Source organism: Amphichorda felina (assembly GCF_050947745.1).
Source record: "Amphichorda felina strain 45539 chromosome Unknown scaffold_1, whole genome shotgun sequence".
NCBI lineage: Eukaryota > Fungi > Ascomycota > Sordariomycetes > Hypocreales > Bionectriaceae > Amphichorda > Amphichorda felina.
The window spans coordinates 1,051,183-1,073,873 of record NW_028145049.1 but is presented as its reverse complement, the minus strand read 5'-3'; the positions used below and the strand labels follow the sequence as shown (position 1 = coordinate 1,073,873).

The following is a 22,691-nucleotide window of genomic DNA, read 5'->3' as shown; positions in this document are numbered from 1 at the left end:
TACCACTTCGTATCACTGTAGCGACAGGTGGCATGATGGTGCTTGGATGCGACGTTTCTGGGCGGGCCGCGTGACGACTCGGCAAGGCCCGCTCGTTGTTGCGACAAGGGCTGCCGTCTTGCGACATTGACTCGAGTCGCGACTCGACTCGGATGGACGAGTGACGAGTTCTGGGCGCTGGGCGTTGAGGCCGCTGATCGCCGTTATCGCAGAGATCGCGAAGATCTTCGCCAGGGGTGCGAAGGGGGGGGGGGTTACGACGCTGGCGGTGGGTGAAGCCGCGAAGGACCCGGGAGACTCAGAAGGACAGAAGGACACAGAGAAGAAGGGGGGGTAATCGAGGGTCCAAGACTCTTGGGGTGTTGGTTGGTGTTGGACGGTGAGACAGTGAGCATATCATAGTCAGCAGCAAGCTTAATATTACTACTCGTAACAACAGCCCGGCAGAAGGTTGACGACTCTTGAACGTCTTGGCAGCGGGGCAACGTGGGCTGGGAATCTGCAGAATTACCCACAGGGAACTGCAATGGACTGAGTGCACTGACTGCACTGGACCACCCTCACTGGGCCTGCAGTGGCCAGTGAGCACTGGGTATTAGGCATTGCGGGGGGGGGGAGGGCAGCGGGCAGTTTTTGCAATGGCCAGTGGGCATGACAGGTGGCCACTAACAGTACGAGTAGGACTGGTGCGGAGCGGCAGAGGCCCAGAAGCTTTGCAGCAGATGGCGTCGATGGCGCGGGGGCCTCGAGGGTCTTGGCGCTTGAAGCAGGGAGCAGGTGCTCACGCGACCAATTGCCTGTTTGGGCAGCGCAGCAACGAAACGTCAACTCTGCGAAGAGACGTTTCCCAAGGGCCAACTGCCAGTTATGTATGTGCTCCAAGCCCGCAATCACGGCTCTCCCTGCTGCCCACGTGCGCCGGAGGCGAGGCGGGAATTACTAGCATCGAATTACATGGATATGGGTATCCACGGACGAACAGACGGTGTCGGTTCAACTCGAGAGCCTCAGAGGGAGAAAAAAAAAAAGTTGGGCCGGAGGCGAAAAGCGCGTGGGACTACTCCGTAGCAGATCCGACGATCCGAGGTCAAGCGTGCCGTCTGATCCGGGCAGCCCACGTCCATGGCGCCAGTTCCCCCCCACCCGGCAGTGCAGCAAAGGGTCGAGTCGGTCGACTGGTCGTGCGCAAAAGGGCCCCAGGGAGTCAGGGAGCCTCCTGGGGCGAGCGACTGCTGGCCACACGATGGCGCACGCGGTCTCTGCGTCCTCTGTGACTGGCTGCGCCGTCGACAAGTGCTCGCCGCTCGCTCCTCGGTGCGTTTCCCAGACGGCCCAGCGCAAAAAGTGGTGGTATATAACTTCATAGCTCCTTCGTTGGAATGCTCTGGCGGGTCGTTTCCGGCCACGACATCGTCGACGGTCAACCTCCCTTGCTGGGTCTTCCGTCATTGTGTCATTGTTTTCTGCTGTCCGCCCCAGGCGTCCTCTCTTGCGCAGCAATACTTCTCCTGGACGGATTCACCCATCCACCGCTCCTGCCAACTTGCTCGTCCTTCCATCCCACCACCGCCCGCCACCTGCCCTGCCCGCCCAGTCGGGAAATTTGGCAGCGTCCAATAGGCATCCGCCATCAGCAAATCGTCGGCAAACCCCGTCATTCATCGAACACCCGGCAGGCGCGAACTGTGCCACCCAGATTAGCAGTTGCACCAGTTTGCCAGTTTGGGCAGTTGCACCCAGCCAGCCAGCCAGCCAGCCATGGCTGAGGAACGCCCCGATTCCTCGCACCACCACCGCCACCGCCATCACCACCACCATCACCACCACCAGCACACCGTCGCAGGCGAGATCCCTGTGCCCCACGGCCCGACAGTCGAGGAGTCCAGCAGCACCACCACCTCCAGCGACAATGGCAGCGACCATGGCAACGACGACACCTTCATGGCCGGCGCCACTAGCCACGAGCGCCGCATCTTCAGCCACGTCACCCGCCCGGACGACTCGTACACCGAGGACGGCATCTACTGGGCCGACCTGCCCTGGTACCGCCGCATGCGCTTCGTCTCCCAGGTGGACCGCGAAGCCGCCAAGCAGGAGCTGGCCGTCGTCGGTCGCATGATGAAGAAGGATCCCCTGAGCCCCGTCTCGTGGTACTTCCGCAACGCCGTCATCCCCGGAGCCGGCCTCGGACTCGAGGGCTACGTCCTCTTCTCCATCGGCAACCTTGAGCCGCTGTTTGCCAAGGTCTGGCCCGCCTGCTGGGAGGACAACACCGTCTGCCGTAAGAACTGGGTCGCCAGTGTCACCTACCTCGAGATCATCGGTATCATGGTCGGCCAGGCCGGCGTTGGTGTAAGTCATTTATTTATTTATTTTTTTCCTCCAATTTTTTATATTTTTTTTGGAGAATATCTTGCTGACAGATGGCAAATTATAGATCATTGGTGACTGGATCGGTCGCCGCTGGGGCCTCATTCAGGACGCCATCATCATGTTCATCGGTCTCCTCATGCTGACTGCCAGCTGGGGTCTCACTCTCGAGGGCTGGGTCATCTGCTACGCCTGGTCCCTCTTCTTCTACTCCCTTGGCGTTGGCGGCGAGTACCCCATCACCGCAACCTCGTCTCTTGAGAGCTCCGTCACCGCCGGCAAGCTGTCTACACGCGAGGACCGCCTGCACCGTGGCCGCCGCGTCACCATGGCCTTCCTCATGCAGGGCTGGGGCCAGTTCGTCAACCAGGTCCTCCTGATCGTCCTCCTGGTCATCTTCAACAAGGGCTCCGGCTCGCCCCCTTATACCCAGTCGGCCGCCCAGTACGCCTTCCGCCTCTCCTTCGCCTTCCCCGCCATCGGCACCGCCTGGCTCGTCTATTACCGTACCTGGAAGATGCCCCATGCCTCCAAGAAGCTCGCCGAGGCCAAGTCTCGCAACCGCGTCACCGGCTACGATGTCAACGCCCTGCGCTACTGCTTCCGTCACTTTGGAGGTCGCCTCCTCGCCACTGCCGGCACTTGGTTCTGCAACGACGTCTTCTTCTACGGAAACAAGCTCTTCCAGGGCCAGTTCATCAAGGTCATCTCCAACAACCCCGACTCCCTCATGACCACCTGGTCCTGGAACCTGGTGAACATCACCGTCTCCCTCGCCGGCTACTATCTCGCCGCCATGCTCATTGACAACAAGCTTTACGGTCGCAAGATGATGCAGCAGGTTGGCTTCTTCTTCTGCTTCCTCATGTTCGTCATCCCCGCCTTCGCCTACGACTACTACACCTCCCCTGCCGGGATTCACGCCTTCCAGGCCATGTACTTCCTCTCCTCCTTCTTCAACCAGTTCGGCCCCAACTCAGTCACCTTCCTCGTCGCCGGCGAGGTATTCCCCACCCCCATCCGCGCCACCGCCCACGGCTTCTCCGCCTGCATCGGCAAGGCGGGCGCCCTCCTCGCCAGTGTCCTCTACAACTACATCGACGACCGCACCAAGTTCCACGTCGTCCCCTGGTTCGGCCTCGTCGGTATGCTCCTCACCTGGCTCTTCCTCCCAGACACCACCGGCCTCGACCTCAAGGAGCAGGAGCGCCGCTGGGGTTACATCCGCGCCGGCAAGGCCGAGGAGTACCACGGCGTCGCCGTCCACCCCCGCCACCTTAGCATGTGGGAGCGTATGCGCGGCCTCGCCAAGAACTACGACCCCGAGCAGGACTGGCGTCAGAAGATTGACGACATGCGCACCGAGTGGGACCATGTCCAGGCGTCCCTCGGCCCCAAGGAACGCGAGCAGCAGGCCGGCTCTGACCCCCACCACGGCATGCCCGAGGACGGCGAGTTCTCGCCCGAGATCCACGATTATTTCCTCCGCTCAAGTCCCGGGGCCGCCGCGCGCAGTGCCGAAGAAGAAAAGACAGGCCCGGCCATGGCTTCGGGCGGCAACGGAGGAGGGGTTCTCACTGAGAACATTGATGAAAAGGCCGACCACATTGTCGACGATAAGATCTCCTCATCGGGAGGATCGAGCTCCAAGTAAGGGAAATTGGGCTATGAAACGTATATAATTTGCATTGGTTTGGAGCTTGCTTGCATATGGGCGTTCTTGGCATCTAATGGGAATTCTGGGCGTGATTTCATCGTCATATGCTAGCGGATTATATGAATATGAACGACATACTATCTTTATTTTTTTTGAGACACTCTATACACTGTGCTTGTGCTATGTTCTCATCCCTAATGAACGTTGAGACTTACTTAAAGAAAAGATCCGCCATTAAGAAAACAAAGGCATATACGTCTTCCAAGCCTACAGATCCGGAGCCAGACGAGGAAGAAAGAGGAGGGTGTGCCCCGTTCGCTCAAAATCATATCTGGCCATGATCAAGAGAATAAAAATACTTTGCAAAACGCCGCCCGTATAAGGTCATGGTAAGCTATCATGGTAAGCTGAATCAAAGGCAGAAAATATAAAAAAGCTATCCATGGTGCTGTGAGCTTACGAGCTCTATGCCTGCCAGTCCACCCTATCCCGCGGCTGAGGGCCGCCAGTTCGTGGCACGTCACTTGTGGTGGGTGTCGTTCCGGCATCAGCCTCGTCCACGTGGTTGTGAGCAGCGGAGGATGGCCCAATTTGCAGGGAATGAGGGAGATAGTGTGGCGCAGATGGAGTTCGACTCATCCCCTGCTGGGGCACAATGACGCTGAGTACACAATCATCAAGATGCTCATAGAAATCCTGTGCGGTGCCGAATCGGATATGGCATATGGAGCACTTGGCGCCGCCCAGCACATCGCTGGTTTTCCCGCGGAGGGTGTTGGTGTCACTAGCAAACATTTTGCGGCTGTTGGGCGGAGTCTGCTCTACGTTATGGAGCGACGTGAGATGTCGCTTGAACACATCGGCGCGGTTGAACGTCTTCTCGTAGGCGGTACCTGCACCAGGGCAGAAAGGGCAAGCCATGGTTCCCTTGTAGTGAGTGAGGGCATGGCGGTTCTTGTCGTATTTGCGAGCAAATCCCTTGGTGTGGTACTCGCACGACTCAATGGGGCACTTCTCAGGACGCTCCTCCTGGTGCGTCAGCATATGTGCCGCTAGATCTTTGAAGATGCGGCCGCAGTCAGGATGGGGGCATCGATTGCGGGTGTCGCCGATAACAGACCGGGATGCCGGGCTCTCTTGACTTGCGCTCCAGGGACCATCCGTCGCTGGCGAAGCGATTTGCTGACCCGAGGGAGAAAACATGTTCACCCTCGAAGTGTCTATCATGGATGCCCCCCCGGGGCCGTAGAGCTCTGGTCCAGCGCCTTTGCCTTCCTGGTCATCGCCACCGCTGGAGGACTCATCGTCCGGTGGGTTGCTGGCAACATGACGCACCTCCTGCATCCAGTCCTTGAGGACACTCATCGGCGGCCAATCGCCACTTGCCTTCCCACCTCGGTGAGGATTGAAATGAGCTCGCCTCAAGTGGGCGGCAGCATTATAGTAAGCCCCGTAATTCTTCTGCGTCAAGCACGCCTTGCATTTGGACAACGGGACAACGGGCTGTGGTGCTGTCGGAGCCTGGCTCTCAGGCTCCTTGCATACCCATCGTTTTACCAGCGCCGCATGCTTGGCATCCGTGTGCCTTCGGAGCTCGTGCTCGCCCCGGAACCCTTCTGGATATTCTTGGCATTTTGTGCAATACACACGCCGCAGAGGCATTCTCGGGAACACCTTGAACTTCGAAGGGGCCATGGGAGAATGCATTTGGTGTTGTGGTCTATGCAAATGGACCGGCTCTGTCAACGTGTGCCGTCGGGTGCGGTACGGTTGTGACCGTGGGGACCTCAACGCATTGCCTGGGTGCCTCGGTGATACTCTAATTTCGCCCCCAATATTTGTACCCCAGGAGGGCCTAGAGGATCGAAAAGGGGCCTCAAGTCGTCCGGAGTTCTCGGTGGCTTGGTTGATGGACGGCAGCTGTACCAGGAAGGGCTTCGTGGTCTCGGCGCCGCGCTGCCTGATGAATCCATTGAAAACCGGCTCTTCCGGTAACCCATCTCCTAGTGATAGTAGGAAGTCGATGCTTGAGAAGACATTCTTTGGTGCCCAGGTATCCTGTCTAGTAACTTGGCTGGTGGCGTCGAGGATGGATAATTCCTCCGAAGAGACGTCGCTCGTGAGGCCGTCAAGTGGTGATGGGCCGGACGCAGCAAAGAACTCTACGACTGCTTTGTATGCACTATGCATGGTGCGTGAGGGAGTCCCCATTGCCGAGCCATTAGACTGCCGTGGGAGTGGCGTCTGTGGTGCCAACGCGATCATATCAACGAGAAGTGTACGTACAACGCTGAAGATGCACACCGAATAGAATGCGGCAAGCCATTCCCTTACATGTAGCCTACTCTTCAGGGCAATGGTGGCCTCGAATACCTGCAAGTACCGCGAGAGGCAGTCTTGCACGAGACGTAACTGTTCGCCTCTGTCAATCTCCTCTAGAGGTGCCCGATCTGGTTGGGTCGCCTCGATGTGGATGGCAGGCTCGGGTTGCAGAATATCATAGAAGGCAACCTCGCGCAGTAGCAGCTTAGCCCGGTAGAGGACGGGGTATGTCGCCTCCTCGGTTGTCCTAGATGTTGACAAGAACCCCGTGATATTCAAAAGCTCTAGCAAATCATAGGATGTATCCTGACAATTGTGACTCGATGCCAAAGCGACTAGAATGGGAGGCGCGGAATAAGGGGTATCACGGGTGGCCTCGGCCGCCTGGAAGACTGAGTTTGGTCGTTGGTCCAGCTGCCCGGACCACCAAAAGCGGTCCTTGAAGTCGAGAACCCCCTCTACAACGCCCATGGTATTATCGGGAAAGTTGTAGGTTCGCTGTAAGTAGTCGTTGACATTCCGCCGGTGCGCTAGCGGCGATGCGATAGGAGTGCCCGTCTGTCTAGGCGAAATGGGAGCTTTCCCATGTTAACTGAAGCCTTTTCCCTCCATGCTCAATACTCACCTGGAATGAATATGTCCACAAAAGAGGCGATGGAGCCTCGGTAGCAGCCTAGAGATAGCCAATACTCTTCCTGTCCAGAAGCTGGGTGTTCCAAACAGAACGAGCATGTTTTATTGGAGTCACACTTTGGAATCTGTTAGCCTGTTTCATTCCCAACTCGTGGTCATATATCTCTTACAGCCTTGTGTGACACCTTACAGCGAAGGCACGGTTCATTGTCGCGCAAAAGCTGAAGTTCGCCGATAGACTGGAGGCGAGAGTGGCCGACCCGGCTCCTCTTGAGCGGAGGCAGAAGAGGGTCAATATCCGACTCGCCCGAGCCTCCTCTGGTGACGGGCCGACTATTAGGCAAGCCGAAGCCCTGGGGAGATTCCCGTGTGTCCCAGGGTTGAGTCTGTAGACTCAAGAGGGGCAGGTTGCCAGACCCAGTACGTCGCGGTAGCCTGACGGGAGGTATCGGCCTGACTGTCTCAGCCGAGTAAGGGGTTATGAGAGGGTTCTTCTGCGCCGTTATGAGTGGCGTGTCTGCCATGGAAAGACCAGAGTCCCTCTTAGAATAGGGACTCGAGTGCGTGCTCATATGGGTGTCACGGTCCAGTTGGCTTGGGAAACCGTAGATGTAGTGTACGCAACCCTGGTTCCAGCATCGGTGTAAAGAGATCGAGCTAGATCGATGCTGCATTGGAGACGGGAGTGTTGAGGAGCTGGGCTCATCACGCACGGGCCTGGGGCCAACACTGCGGACAATAGGGTCGTGGAGCCCAATGTGTTTCTCAAGCCAATTAGCAAACCCATCAGGTGCGTCACTCGTGGATAACCGTAGAGCCTCGATAGGATCAATGGCCGCTGAGGGGTGGGATTGCATGGTCAGTAAAAGGACGGGGGTCTTGAGGGCCGGGGCATTCATACGATCCTGTAGACAGGCGGCTTCTAAGTACTCGCATCGGAATTGTAGGGCACGCGCCTCGTCAATATCGGGCACAATTGGGATACGTGAAGCCAGACCTAGACTAGAGTTAGCAGGGAACATTTCAAGAGCTAGTGTGGGAAAGCAGGGCATTGAGATGGTCGAGCGTCAAGCGTCCTCGGGAAGGATTCCATGCCGTCCGTGCTGGGTGACCAGGCACGGCCCGGACGGGAGTCGCTTATCGGGCCGGCGATATTGAAACTTACCATTATGGTGAACGAGGCCCTCGAGGACGCGGCACTTGTGCTGGAGCATCTGCAGCTCACGGGCGGGATCGAAACCATGCTGGGCGGTGACGAGGGCCGCGAGGCGGGCCTTGATGTCGGCTTGTTGCGCGAGGAGTTGGCTGATGGCGGCGTCGATATCAGCAGGGGTTCTGAGCTGCTGGAGGTCCTCGACACCGGTTGTGTTGAAGGTGGTGGCCGAGTTAGAGGCAGAAGCTGAGGTAGCGTTGCTGATGGTGGCCTGATGTGTGGATGATGCTCGACCCAGAGCTGCAAGTGCAGGCAGGGGCGGCGGCGGCGGTGGCGGTAGTGCTGAACCTGCCGCTGCAGTTGAGGCTGCTGGTGACCAGGCAGGCGTATTGGAGGCAGGACCTGGATTTCCAGCCGTTGTTTTTGGGGCGACCGGTGATGCAGGTGAATCCAGTTCCCCTGGAAGTATTCGCACTGCTGAAAATTCAGGGTCTGGTGCTGATGGGCCTGTGGATAAGGGGTCTTCAGGCGGCATGCTCGCGCCTGCCTCAGCTACAAGCACTGCTGGGGCAGACTCGCGTGACTCTCCCCTTCCCACCTCCGGGAAGGATGGCATGTAAGACGCCTCTCTTGCCCAGCCTTGCCGTCCTTTCCCTACTACCACCAGTAGTATCTCGTCCGCGGCAACCACCTCCTGGCTGCTCTCGTGCTCGTACGCTGCGGCCGCAAGTGGAGCAGCAATTGGGGTCGTTGTCGATGTCGCTGTTGCCGTCCAAGCCAAAATGACCCTGGGTCACCGCTGGCTCCTTGAAGAGGTCTGGTAGGGTTGCACGTCGTTGCGAGTTGCCACTCAGCCCCGTCATGGCCAGGCTATCCGAACCGTCGCGCTGATCTTCGGGCCTAGGGCCGGGGAGTGACTCTGCTGGCGCCGACAGCTGCGGTAGAGCTGTGTCCATCTGGCTGCTCCGGAGCCCAGGACGGAGTCGTCAAGAAGCAGACAGAGCAGAAAGGTGACGATGGATGAGTCGCGAAGCTGTTGAATCCGTAGACTACCCGGGCAAGAAGTGAGGAAGGGCCGGCCAGAGGGGAGGTAAAAGATTGGGGGGTGGGAGCACGACCGAGGCCGGGTAGCCTATATCTAAGCGAAACGGGCATATCCAGATGGCATAGGTAGGGCATAGATAAGTCGTCTGTCACCTCCCCTTAGGTTCGCCCATTTGCCTACATTCCTAGTACATGACTTGCTGCTGGCCACCCTTGTACAAAAGTCCACAATGAGCTTGGGTCCGGTCCCCGACGTTGGGTCGCCTTTGCTTCTTCTGGCCAGCCAACTCGACGACACTTTCCTCGACAAGGGGCCAGTTTCGCCTCTGGGGCCCCGGGGAGCGTACAACGAACGGCCTCTTCCACCACTGATCACCGGTGTTGCGAAAGCAACTTCGCCCCTCACCCCCTTGTTCCTAGATCGGCTGGCGACCAGGAATATGCTTACATGCTTCTTGTCCCGTCGGTTTCCAAGCTAGTCCCTCTGATCTACACGTGTAAATACCTAGTCTGCCCTATACATACTACCTACCGTGTACTGGCCCGGCTCGCCTTACCTCGCCGTGTCACGCATTAGGTATACTACAAGTGGTACGAAGTATTTGCGGGTAAATGAGGGGCCGGGGAGCTTTGGCCAAGCCAGGAAGCGCAAAGCAAGGCAAGGCGAGGCAAGATTGACATGGCGGCGGCGGGCGTGCAGATCGGGCCCGAAGCGGTGCGCCGGACGACTGGGTCATGCTAACCGCGGCGTAATTATTCCTTTGCTCACCATTGACGGAAGACCAGAGATAATACCAAGGTCAGTGGTAGCCCCGAGGACGCCTGGGTGGATGTACCACGGGTAGAAGTACGAGTACATACAGCCCAGGGTGGATCTCAGCAGCCGAGACGTTGCCAGCCCCGTCCGTCGACGGCCGTGGATGTGGGACCGGGGGATGTAGGTACATGTACCACGTACGGGCACGAGAAGGACCTGTATCCCAGGCATGAAGACGCAGACGTCAACGAGCCCCCGGGACCTACCGTTTTAAGTATTCTGACGGTGCTGGGCTCTCTTGTCAAGCCGCCTACCGGCGTCTCAAGCGTCACGTAATTGATGTTCGTACATGTGCTGTGCGCAGCCTGCCACAATCTGTTTCACGTTATAGTCCCGGGATGTGCTGTCCAACGCAGTCCAACGCTGTCCCGGGCCTGGGGACATGTAGTACGGAGTGTATACGTATAGTACATTGTAATAGTATTGTGTACGAGTAGGTGTCACCCAGAGGCCTGGGCACGCACAGAGCATCGATGGATGACAGTCAGCGGGACGTCTCGGGAGGACGGTACGGGTGGCAGGGTGCGCATCGTGCCCGTCGTGGCCTTAACCAGCAAAATCAGCAAGAAGCCGGCCAGCCAGCGAATCAGAAGAATCTGGCAGCAATGGCGTCAGGTTGTACAGAGGATTGAGGAGGATGCCAGCTAGAAACCTTGGGGCTGGTAGGCTGGGACCCTTGGACTCGATGGAGTGACGTAGTATCCAGCTTTACAGTGGACAGTTGCGATCGGAGGCTTCCAGCTTTCCACCTGCCCGATGGTCTGTGCTCCCGCGATTGACAGCTTTTAGTGCAATTAACACGGACGTCACGATGCTGCGTGCCTTCCACGGTTCTTCTAAATACCTTAACCTGGGAGGTAGCCCCCCATGGGACGAATACGTGTTCGGTCTGCTGCAGCTTCACCTCATGTCACATCCCAATTTCGTCTCAACTTTTCGCTTCCCACGTCTCCTCTGTTACATACCTTAGCTTTAAGGGTCTTCTGCAATCCTTCTGCAATCCCCCCTTGGTCCCAAACGCTAACCGCCACCCCTGCTGTTCTGGAACAAGGGTCCTAGATTGGCCCAATGACTGAACCGGCCGAAGCAGCCTCGAGGTCCTTGGCAGCGAGTGACTACCGGCGAGGAACCCCCGGCACTCAGACCCCAAGGACACTTCACAGTTCACACAAACACTGGCAGGACCCAAAGTGAGACGGCGAGACAGTGACTGGTCCCGAGTGGACGGATGCCGGCCGAAAAACACTCATGCCCCGTCGAGATCCTCTTCCCATCCTCCGGCCCAACAAGCCCTCAACGGAAGGTGCATGAAGATACTAGTAGTACCATGGTAGGTACATACTAGTAGTACTTTGAGAAGACGGCTCGATTACTCGTATTGCGGTATCGTTCGTAGGGTCTTTGGTCCTCAGCTCCATCATGGCCACCGCGGACGCGCACAACAGGCCCCGAAAGCCAGGTGATAAACGCTTTCCATTCGGTTAATTTGAGAATTTGCCTTCACACGGTGGAAGACGTAAGGGCTAGCTGAGCTAGCCAACGTCAAGCGAGTTACGAATAGAGACGCGGTGCTACAATAAGGCTTTGTCGACTGATCGGGTGGTCACTGGTGGCGGCAGCAATCCCGACGATCACTCTGTTGGGTGCCTGTACCTCCTTCACCGAATCTCATGAGTGAGGTCAGTCACCATGGATACCAATCCGCCGACATCCGTATAGGATCGCCCCCATGGGGTCTAGGCTCTTTTTGCGTATATTCGCATCGACCACCGGGCGTGATGCTGGAATCAGAATCTCTCTCTGACTTGAACGTCTCAGATCCCATCCCTCGCCATCCGGGGTCTCGTAGAGTCGCAGCCCCGAGGTTGACCAACGGAGCAAGGCTTCAGCTGTCTTGTCTCCTAGGTATGTACGCTCCTTAGCACCCAACAGCTCTCGTTTCCCCGCTCACCAAACAGCTAGGAAGAGTAAAGATCTTTGGCTCCATGCAGCCCGTTCATCCAGCTCTTGATCTTATTATCCCCACTCTCGCCACATCAAACAACGGCCCTGTCGTCACATGAGGAGGCCCTGCTTCCTGCCCCTCCGGGCCCCTCCTTGGCCTCCGAGCCGCAGATATGCAAACCATCAAAACGGCACTGCAACCCTAACAAAAGACGCCGAGACGGGTCATATCTGTGTCCGTGTCACATCTTGCCATTGATCAACAGTCCCTCATCGGGAAGGGAACTACGCTCCTCGTACTGCCGTTCAATTTCCTTTGACAGTTGAAAAGCACGCACAAGTACACGTGGTCTCGTGCCCCCGATAGCGAGCTCACCAGTCACCTCGGGCCCCGAGCCAACGTGCCAAGAAGAACTGTTGAGCAGGTGATAGAAATCGACGTCTCTCCTCCCCTTCCTCGCGCTACATACATGCAGCAGATGCTAAGTACCGTCACGGGTGCGGGCGTAGTCCCAACTGCTAACCACTCGTGGCTTTCAAACTCCCTCCATCTTTTACATACGCATACAACAACTGTGATTGTCCCGAGAAACTTGCGTCTTATGTATTTGTTTATAATTTTATCATATACAGTATCTGTATGGGTAGTATCTGGACTCTACTCTCCACGCCCATGGCAGGCATGGCCAAGTTTCCGTTGGTTTTCTCTCGGTTTCCTCTTTTTTTTATTTTATCTTCTTCCTCCCCTTTCTTCATCTCGTCTTGCTGCTCATGTTGAATGGCGGAAGCCCACTCTCATTTGGGCTCCCCAGAGGCCCCCAGTGTCCTGCCAGTTGAGCTTGCTGCCTTTCCCATGATCCGAGGTCATCATCGTTATCGGGTGTGTAACAAAATTCGTCGTAGGCTGTAAAAGGCGGACGTTAAAATCGACAAAAGATATATGCGGCCGCTGATAAAGGACACGCCAACGCCACTACAACTTCATGCTTCTCTAATTCTTTGCTGCCTCCACACGCCAGATCCCGTCCTCTCCCCTGTTTGCCGCTCTAGCGACACTCGCTTCCTTGTTGGACATCTCGACTCATTGAGTCGTGTCTCTCTCGGCTCCGGCGCTTGGCCTTTGTGCCCGCCTCCTGCTGTTGAGCTGAGATGCATCGGTCGCCACAAGCATCGCCTCCGTACCCCTCCATCACTCGTTTCGCGCCCACGTGCGCTCTCGGAGAGGCATCTCCCGCCCTTCAGCCGTCCTGCTGCCGTCCTGCTCTGCCTTGTAGGCCCAGTACTCGCCCAGGCGGGACTCCGAGTATGAAGCATAGTCGAAGTCGATATCCGAGATCATGGCCTGGATCGAAGCCCAGATGCCCCAGTAGAAGCCAGGCACGCCGCGGTACGCGTCGACCTCGTCCATGAGCTTGCGAGCCTCCTCGTTGACGTCGAGGTGCGCCTCGCCGGAAAGTTCCACGTACGTCTTTATGTATTCGCGAATAAAGGCACGGCGCTGGGCCACCGTGGGCACGGCCGAGTAGTCACACTCATAACCGACCCATTCGGCAAAGTGGTTGGCTACGTCGAAGGCAGCGGGTGATGGGGTGGCATACTCGTAGTCGATGAAGCTTACCGAGGTAACCTCGCCCCCGTTGCGGTGGAGAATGACATTTGCGCACAGGAGATCACAGTGGGCAAACACTAGCTATAATTTGGTTTCAGCAAATTAGCAAATGACTTCTTATACGGCAAGCGTGAACAATGGTGGGGATTGAAGATTGGAGGGATGACAAAGAGGGTGGGTGGGATTCGAGGGCTTCTGGCTTCAAACAGGCTGAGGGAATGGGCAAGGGCTGGGTCCATACTCCGTTGTGGCCAAGTCCGGGGCGTTTGCTGAACTTATCGACCATCTCGTCCAACTCGCGCTGCAGCAGGGCCTGCCTTTGGCGCTGCTCTTCGGTATCGGCGGGAAGAGCCAGGATCCACTTCTGCATAGTCGTCCACAAGTTCGGGGAAGGTTTCCCAGGGGCAGCGTTGGCAATGAGGGCTTCTGTCGCAGCACTGTTGGAGCGGTGGCCGTTGTTGGTGCCGTTGGGTGCGCCGTTGGGTGCGCCGCTGAGTGGCGAGGGCCCAAAGAGGCAGGGTAGTCTGGCATGCCATTCCGCGAGTCTCCGGGCGATGGCCGTCAAGATGGGCGGTGAGCTGAGGTCCTGCGGGGAGGCGACAGCACCTGGGATGAAGCGGTAGAGCATGCCATTTTCGAAGCGGGCAAGGAGCTCAGGGGCGAGATCGTGGCGCATAAGCAGCTCATGATTGGCAGCCTCGCGCTCGCGGTCAATCAGAACGGCGGTGCCACTACCATAGGCTCGCAGGAGGACAGCCTCCCGGTCAACATCAGCCTTGGACAGCCCCGGGCGGCGGTTGACGGCCTTGAGGAGAGTATTGGTGATCCCATCGGTAAAGCGGACAAAGTCAACGTTAGAGTCGTCGCTCGCCCAGTCAGGCATGAGGGTGAGGATGAGCTTGAGGGCTGAGGCCTGGGAATCATTGCTGTCGTATCTCAGGGGAATGTACCTCACGTGCCCCAGGTCGTGCTGCGGTGCTGCCGGCGACATGGTTGGCGAGCTGAGCTGAAGGGTAAAAGATAATGCACAATGAGCAAACCAGGTTTAGGAGTTCTATGGAAGGAAGGGGGGGCGGCTTCGATGTGGCTGGCGGTTCGTGGCGTCGCTGCGACTCGCGTTCGTCGGCTCGATTCGCAACAGGCGCCAACAAGCTGGAGCCGGCGGGGTGGACGGTGCCTGCAGTACCTTGTGGTGCCTGGGACTATCGTCGGTAGGTATCGATTGCAGCGGTAGTGTCCGTATCGATAAAGGGTCCAGCAGCGCAGGGCCGATAAAAAGCGAAATTGGGGTAATCGAGATTTGCGACAATCTTGTTGGGGCGGTGAGATAAGGGATGGCGGGAAGGGGATTATCCACACGCGACCTGCTGCCAATTCAGGTTGCCAGGTCAGGTAGACTTCAGAAATGATGGACTGGGCGAGAGGCGAGACGGGACGAAGCGAGGTTTTTGTGCGGTCGCAAGTTAGACAGTGGGCTGTGGGCCAAGATGGAGGGAACAAATGATGCACAAGGGTGAGGGATCGATTCATTCGACGCGACCATGGCCCATGTGAAGACCGAAGGTTGGGAAAAATACCCTCCCCTTGCAGCCACCACGGTTTGCAGATCCTACCTGTAATCTAGCTGTTGCGCGTGCCCATTCTTTCTACTGTGCGATGAACCCCTAGTAGGTATCTCCATGACTACTACCTACTTACCTATCTACGAGTGCTACTTGCTGGGAAGGCAGGCGCCTCCGCTTTCAACGGGCAGTTTAGCCGTGCTACTGAGTACCCTTTTGCTGGCGAGGTCCTCGTAGGTTTAGGGGCAATGGTGGTCGAGATTTTTTTTTTTGCCCTTAGGCGAGCGACTTGCAGTAGCGGCCTCTTGGGCTTATCGTGTCGTACTATTATATTATATTACATAGTACTAGATAGTTGCACCGCTGTATGTGGTACGCAGCCACCTTGGAGATGTAATGGCGGAACCGCCCGCAGGAGTGTCTCTCTCTCTCCTACCGTCTCCTACCGAGACCCTGAAACATAGTCGATGTACTTGCCTCAAACACGCCTTTCGTCACCGAATCGAATGTGAATTAACACCTGTTCCTGACCTACTATGCTGTTACAGGTACTCTTGTGGGATAGTCTAGACCACCTTGGCCGTAGAGGGTCTGAGATTCTGCTTGCGCAATCCCAGCAATCACCGCCCCGCTGCCCGCTCTTGAGTACGCGGGTAGGTCGCCCCTGCGCTGTTTGCGTCGACTCCGTTGAGGGCTGGCGGCAAGTTGAGGAGGGGTCGATGACTCGATTTGCCCCTCCCTTGAGACCCTGACTTACCTGAGACCCCGCACCTGAGGCGCGAGATGGCGTCAGTGGGCCAAGCCACAGGCAATATTGGAAGAGACAGGCGTGCTCAGCCACATATCCGTACTTGTGGCTTGAGCTCTGGCCCCATCCCTCACCTGCTTCACCTGAGTCCTGACCTCACCTGAGATCCAAGGCCAGGCTCACCAACCTGACGAGGCCGGGCTGCAGGGCTCAGCTCATCTTGCATACCATATTATTCCCTATTCTCTATTCCCTATTAGAGATCGAAGCTCTTACCCCGGAGCCTGCCACGTGGAACGGACAAGGCTGAATGGCCGTCTACGCGTCTCCAGCCATGCCTTGAACCTCCAGTCATGGCCATGTCATTTATCAACGCCGACAATTTCCTTGCCGTCGCCCTCGTTGTCAATCGCTCCCGCGACGGCCCGGCATTTGTCTTCCACTATCCAGCGCAGGTCCGCGCCCCGTCTACTGGCTCCGACGCCCGTGACGCACATGACGCTGCCGACCTCGAGGATATCCTCCTGGAGCGCCTCTCCCAGCCTGCCAACCGAGATGCCGTCGCCGGACCCGCGGGCATCGAGGATCTGCCTCGCCAGTGGGATCATGATGACCACATCGTGACTGAGCGCGGCTCGCAGATTGTCCCCTGGGAGCATGTTGCTGGCTTCCCTGCACGCGACCTTGCTGGCATCCTCACTCCTGCCCGCTCCTACCACAAGACGCTCTTCCACCTCTCCCTGGACCCACTCCACTGCGTCTCGTATCCCATTCATGTCCCTGAGAATGGCAAGTGGAAGAAGCCCAAGAAGACTGGCAAGGCCAAGGGAACCTCCACAATGGCCGATGAGCAGAGCGCGTCTAATGAACCCGACTCCTCGTCTGGGAAACCGTCGGAGCTGCCAAAGGAGAAGGGATCCAAGAAAGATGAGACTGATGAGGAGAAGCGCAGTCCCATGACCATGTTCAATCTCGTCTTCTTTCTCAACCCCAAGATGTCCGAGGTTAAGGAGCTAGTCGACTCGCTCTATGTGAATATCGTCAAGAAGGCCAACAAAGCATACAAGTACAGTCAGCAGCACAGCGACTTTATCTGGAAGGAGTCGAAGCGCATCCTAGCTGCCAAGGACAAGGCCCGTGAAGAGAGTGAGTTTTCCCTCTACCTATTACAGTTTTTAGCTCGCACGCTGACAGTGAAATGAACAGAGAAGAGGATGAGCATCCTCTGGAAAGAGATTCTTCAATGTTCATCGCTGGCGGCCTCCATGCAGGATATATACAATGCTGTCTCGCAGAATAAGATTGCTGCACTCCATCTTGAGACTGCAGCTGGATCCCTCACACCATCGTTGCAGATTCCCATCCCGTTTTATGTTGCCGACATACCCCAAGACTCGGAGAGCGACCAGCGTGGCCTGTGGTTGACCACAGCCAATGCGTTCCTGAGCCAGGACGCCCTTGAGGAGCCTGGCTTCCTCGATCGCAACTTTGCCTTGTTGCTGATGGACGACGAGAAGAAGATCATTGCTGAACTCCAGGCCGATCCTGATCCTACGACCGTGTCCATGATCGAGTTTGTCCGCCTTTCCAAGCCTACAATGTCGTAAGTGTTCATTTGCACGCACCTGGTTCGGCTTTTACTTACTTACAGTTGTTCAGCTTCCACCAGGTCGCCCAGAGCAACATCCTCACTCTCAGCCAGGTTCGCAAGTATGCTCAGCACTTCATTTATTGGCGCCGCGCCATCGCCATCCCCCCTCTCCACGCCCGCGACGTGTACATCGTCTCGCCCAACTGTGATCAGCGCCGCCTCCCTCAGGACAGCCAGGACTGGCAGCGCCTCTTCCCCGTGGCGCCCCCGTTACCAAACTTTCTCGGCGAGCTCTCTCAGAGTCCACGCCCCTACAAGCACTTCTGCCCTAGCAAGGCCCACCGCCCGTCTTACCTCCTCATGCTCGCCTGGCTGATGCGCCGCGGCTGGGTCACCCAACTGTGCACCTTTGCCTACGTCGTCGCCTGGCCTGAGATCATATACGAGGTCGACTACGAGATGGAAGCTGAGGAGCTTGCTGCCTCTGAGCAGGCCCAGGACGCCGCTGCTGCTGCCGATCACGACGACCAACTTGCCTCCCCAAAGACAACTACTGCCACTATCTCCGGTGCCGCCAACGCCACCATTGCTGTCCCCCCTCCCTCCTCCCCTTCTGGCGAACCACCACCTCCTGCTACACCGAGTGCCTCCCCTCCGCCCTCGACCGCCGCCGAACACGCCGCCGAGCGCGCCCGTCTCGAACGAATTGCCAGCAAAGCCCACCGTGAGGCCACCGAGCGCGCCATCGCCCACACCCGTCGTGTCCCCCCCTTAGCCACCGCGCACCCGTCCCTCAACGACGCGGCCCACCTCAAGGGCCTCACCCCGCACATCATCCTCGACGCCAAGAAAGCTACCGGCAAGGAGGCGCGCTACCTGTCTGCCATCTCGCGCCGTTTCCAGGACGAACGCGTCCGCAACGCCTGGCAGCTATTCTGCAAGTACTTTGACGGCCGGTGTGCCCTCGAGAGGATCGCCCTGCAGGAGGACATGAAGCGCAAGGAGGTGTGGAATCAGTTAACGTCCATGACAGAGTATGTGTTGACTACAAGGCACTGGTAATGAAAGTATCGGATGTGTAGCATCACAGTATGCCATAAGAGAGGACTATTGTACTTCTGAACAACTGATGTGAAATTGGAGTCGTAACATCATAGACCATGGACATCCACTGCCCGCGCAGGCAAAGGCAGTGTGGCCTGGAAACGGATGAAAGACTGAAAGAAGCTAATTATAATGCGAGGTAATTCCAGGTGCTAGTAGACCGAGCCACAATCCGTGTGTAAAAGCAAAGCAAACTCCGGCGTTGCCACTCCCCCCACGACCCAAAGCCATAGCCATGAATGATTCCAACAGAACATAGAAACAAATAAGAAAAATAGGGGAGCTAGTAAATAAAAAGGGAGTAGACTCGAGGATAGAAGAAAAAAAAGGAATAATAGTAGGTAAAAGTGGTGGGCCCTCTCCCCAAAGAGCCTCGAGGTATCGAAAAGGGAGCAAATTGAAATCAAGGCCTGAATCTCAGAACGCGCCGCCAATAAGAAAAACCGATCTCTCAAGCGCTGCTGTATATGATCACCCCTTGTATATGAATCCGATGCCATGCAAATGCCTACTACTCCGGAAGGGGGGCAAATCGTTCCCTGACGAGCCACTGGCCGAGTTCCCACATGGTACCAAACGCCGGAGAAAACCAGAACCAGAGGCAATTTGCCTGAAAAAAAAAATGCAGACAGGAGCGGGGAGAAACAAGCCGATGCGGGAAACGCGGGATCAAACGCCGATGTGAAACGAAGCCATGTCAGGCACCTGGGAGCGCCGCTCACCTCCACTAGTTGGTGAGATCCATGCCGTAGTCGTCGTCATCCTTGAAGTTGAGAGAGGCATGGCCACTTCCATCATCGTCCGGGTCATGCCAAAACTGGTTCGTGTCGGTGAGATCATCGGCGATGGCAGAGTTGCCATTCTCCGGGGGTGTAATACCAATCGAGTCCAGGCTGGCAGGTGGCACATCGGAGTTGGTGGTGCCGCGGTAGTCGGTGTAGTTGGGCACACGCAGGCCAGATCCGTTGGTTCTGGAGTAGGAGAAGGTGCCAGCATCATTCTTGGACATGGCATCGATAAGCTCCGACTGCATTCGCCGTTCATCGTCGGTGAGCTCAAAGGGGAAGGGATGCCCAAGCTCGGCAAGAGTGTTCATCAGCTCTTCCTGCTGTTGAAGCTTGAGATGCAGCATCCACATCAGGTCGCGAGTCCAGCTGACAGATCCATTGAGGATATCTCCCTTGTTGGGGCCCTTGTCCTTGTCTTCAACGGGTAGACCCGTAGTGATGTTGCCAGTAGTCCCGCCAGCAGCCCTCCTTGCTCCCGGCCCGGCGAGGCCAGATGTAGCCTGTGATGGAGTGGACATGCCGGTCAGGGTGGGGGATAATGGGGTGCCATTCTGAATGAGCTTTCGGATCTTCTCATCCTCCAGGCGGTGCAGGGGGACGAGCTTGCTGAGATCCTGGATTCTTTCGTTGATATTGTCACGTCGACGACGCTCAACCAGATTGTGAGACTCTCGGCGGCGTTTTCTCTTAGCCTCCTGTGAAGACATAGCATTGTTGCTGTTGCTATTGTTGCCACTGTTCACACCGAGCTTTGCAGGCATCGAAGTTCCGCCCTTGATCATAACCTCCTCAATGGGTGGGACCATGGCCTGCTGCATGGGAGAAGAGAAGCCAGAGTTGTAAGAGGTGGGAAAGCTGCCTGTCGGTGTATTGAGCCATTGTCCGGATGGGGATTTCTCGTGAGAACCGACGGTGCGGATCGACTGTGGACCAAAGCTGGGAGAGTCGTTCGAACCTAGGGACAGCCCGTGCATCGCATTTGTCTTGGGAGTCATCGGGCTTCGAGCATTGTTGGATGGCTTCCGCTGCATCTGCTGTGACATGCGGGAGGCTCTGGCTCGGGCATTTAGGAAGTTCTGGTCGCCGCCATCCCCTCCCATGTCGCCAGAGTAGCCCATAGGCGAGTGGAGCGATGTCCCGAGAGACGGGTTGTTTTGCATCTGCTGCTGGCGGAAGTTTGCATTGAAGCCAGTGGTGTAGGGGCTCGGAATAGGGTCCCCGTCGGGTGTGCTTGAGTAACCGTTGACCTGGTTCGGGTCCAGCCGCAGTCCAGAGCTGCGGCGGTGTGCCTGGTAGGCATCCTGAGAGAAGCCCATGTTCATACCCGAAAAGTCCTGCCCATTATTTGGCATTCCGTGGCTGGAGTCGCCGCCTAGGCCATCAAGAAGATCTTCGTCGGCAATAAGGGCGGAGCCGGTCGCAAAGGCATTTGAACCGCTTCCAGAGTTGTTGTGAGAGTTGTAGTTGTCATTGCCGGAGAAGTTATGGTTGTAGCCCCCGCCCATGGCGAGGTCGTTAGGATCAATGCTGCCGCCGTTAGGGGCGGAGCCGAAATGGTTGAAGCCGTGCTGGGCCATTTCGAAGCCAGCGAAGCCCTTCTGGGTGTTGAGGGGATGGTCGCAGGGCCAAGGATAGGTAGTGTCGAGTCGGCGGTTGCCTACTAGAGCTTGCGGGATCCTGCAGCCGTGCGCAGTGCAGTCGTGGGATCTCAGCTGTGTCGCCAAAGTCGTCAGTTGGAGCAAATAGGGTGATGGAGGCAGAGCTGGGGGTTAAGAACGGATGAGGGATCAAGATGCGACCGGAGGCGCAGGCGAGCGTAACACCGCCCTTGACCCAAGGGAGAAAAGAAAAGAGTCACAGGAGACACGCGCAGAGAACTCACATCGACAAATGGGTTGGGGGGTCGAGAGTTTATCGAGGCCTATCTGGTGGCCATCTAAAAAGGGCGAGCGAAGATTCCGGGGTAATGCAGGACGGAAATGGAGATGATGGAGTGGAAGGGCCGGAGATGCGACGTCGGCGTGGAGGGGCTCGTTTATGGAGGAGGAAGTGGAGGGTGTCGGAGGTTGAATGTGTGGCAGAAAAGGCGCCAGTCGAGAGTCGCCCGGGGGCGGTTCTTTGGTGGGTGGTTAGGTGGTAGCAGAGCCGCGGGAAAAGCCACCTAATGCCTATCACCAAGCGCCACTTCAGGCGGGCGGTGAGAGCCCCCCAGAGGGTTCAGAGGGTTCACAGGGCTCAGAAGGCCTGGCGAGGCGAGCTAGGTAGGGAGGGGTGGGCGTCTCGGATTGTTAGGTGCGTCCTTGGAATGAGGGCAGAGAGGCAAAGAGCGGTGGGCCTGTGATTGATTGCTTTAGTACGTGCTGGTATTAGACAATGGTCTGTAGCCATGTTCTGTGTCTGAGGGAGTGTTGGAGGGAGTCTTGACTCTTGAGGGAGGTCTTGGACGAGGTCTTGGAGGGCAACCAGGAGCGAGGAGGATCGGCAGGCCTTTTGGCGGCGACCGACGGGACACGGCGACGCCATCATGGCTCCCGCATGCTCCTCACGCCCCCCGCACGCTCCTCAGCTCCTGGTCTGGGCCGTGTAAATGCCAGAGCCAGTCAAGACCAGCCCTCATTGTATCGCAATGATGTGTCTTGGGGGGGCACTGTGCAGCGTGCGCCCAGCCCACAAAGAGGCCAAGCGCGGTCGGGGCGGCTCACCTAGCGAAAACGGTCTTGCTGACCTTGGCTTCCGGAGCCAAAATAGTTCCCAGATTTCCAGGTTTCCTAGAGTTTCCTGTCCCAAGACGGTGCGGAATACGATAGGTCGATTCCCCCCGAGCTGAAGTAACACAGTCAAAGCGTCCACGTTGCCGACAAAGGGAAGAAGTTCAGCGTGGTGCCACCACTATTAGTATTACGACTGTGACGACTGTGACGACTGTGACGGGCCCGACTGGAATTGTGGAGGGCGGCTGGTCTCAGACTCCTTTGGTCGCAACGTGCCGGAATAGTCTTGTTGTAGATCCTCCGAGTGGTATAAGTGGGTATGTCTGAGTTGCGAATGCTGGTGATCAGGACGGAGTGGCGATGCCGAAATAGTTGCATGGGAGGAATTATCGGCGATGATGAAGATGACGACGGGAAGTTGCTGAGCTTCAGTTGAGCTGGGAGTCAAAAAGGACGGTGTGCAATAGCAGGAGAGGGCGAGGCGAGGCGAGGCGGTAAGTAGGCGAGGCAGTGGGCGAGGCGAAGCCAGTACTCGTGGAAGGGTACGAACAGAGCGTTATGTAATCTCCACAGACGGACCTAATAGACACCGAGCTTCAGGCAGCAGGCAATAAACTGCGGATCGTAGCTGTTACGTG

The 22,691-nt window shown here is 57.1% G+C and overlaps 5 protein-coding genes across 5 annotated transcripts; 2 read left to right on the top strand and 3 right to left on the bottom strand.

The window, feature by feature from the left end:
• Positions 1 to 1,941: 1,941 nt before the first annotated feature.
• On the top strand, positions 1,942 to 4,024 carry ACO1O0_000340 (major facilitator superfamily domain-containing protein; the record flags this gene model as incomplete). The annotated part of the gene is made up of 2 exons (XM_083189839.1): positions 1,942 to 2,352; positions 2,438 to 4,024. 2 exons carry the CDS (start codon positions 1,942 to 1,944, stop codon positions 4,022 to 4,024), a joined length of 1,998 nt encoding a protein of 665 aa, XP_083053698.1.
• Positions 4,025 to 4,492: 468 nt separating this feature from the next.
• Positions 4,493 to 9,091, bottom strand: ACO1O0_000339 (uncharacterized protein; the record flags this gene model as incomplete). The annotated part of the gene is made up of 7 exons (XM_083189838.1): positions 4,493 to 5,643; positions 5,872 to 6,189; positions 6,373 to 6,911; positions 7,098 to 7,107; positions 7,173 to 7,979; positions 8,148 to 8,852; positions 8,923 to 9,091. 7 exons carry the CDS (start codon positions 9,089 to 9,091, stop codon positions 4,493 to 4,495), a joined length of 3,699 nt encoding a protein of 1,232 aa, XP_083053697.1.
• A 4,038-nt stretch (positions 9,092 to 13,129) lies between these two features.
• On the bottom strand, positions 13,130 to 14,540 carry ACO1O0_000338 (kinase-like domain-containing protein; the record flags this gene model as incomplete). The annotated part of the gene is made up of 2 exons (XM_083189837.1): positions 13,130 to 13,630; positions 13,791 to 14,540. The coding sequence occupies 2 exons, from the start codon at positions 14,538 to 14,540 to the stop codon at positions 13,130 to 13,132; spliced, it is 1,251 nt and encodes a 416-aa protein (XP_083053696.1).
• A 1,672-nt stretch (positions 14,541 to 16,212) lies between these two features.
• Positions 16,213 to 18,512, top strand: npr3 (nitrogen permease regulator of amino acid transport activity 3-domain-containing protein; the record flags this gene model as incomplete). The annotated part of the gene is made up of 3 exons (XM_083189836.1): positions 16,213 to 17,005; positions 17,066 to 17,462; positions 17,519 to 18,512. The coding sequence occupies 3 exons, from the start codon at positions 16,213 to 16,215 to the stop codon at positions 18,510 to 18,512; spliced, it is 2,184 nt and encodes a 727-aa protein (XP_083053695.1).
• Positions 18,513 to 19,281: 769 nt separating this feature from the next.
• On the bottom strand, positions 19,282 to 20,919 carry ACO1O0_000336 (basic helix-loop-helix domain-containing protein; the record flags this gene model as incomplete). The annotated part of the gene is made up of 1 exon (XM_083189835.1): positions 19,282 to 20,919. One exon carries the CDS (start codon positions 20,917 to 20,919, stop codon positions 19,282 to 19,284), a length of 1,638 nt encoding a protein of 545 aa, XP_083053694.1.
• Between the last annotated feature and the right edge of the window lie 1,772 nt (positions 20,920 to 22,691).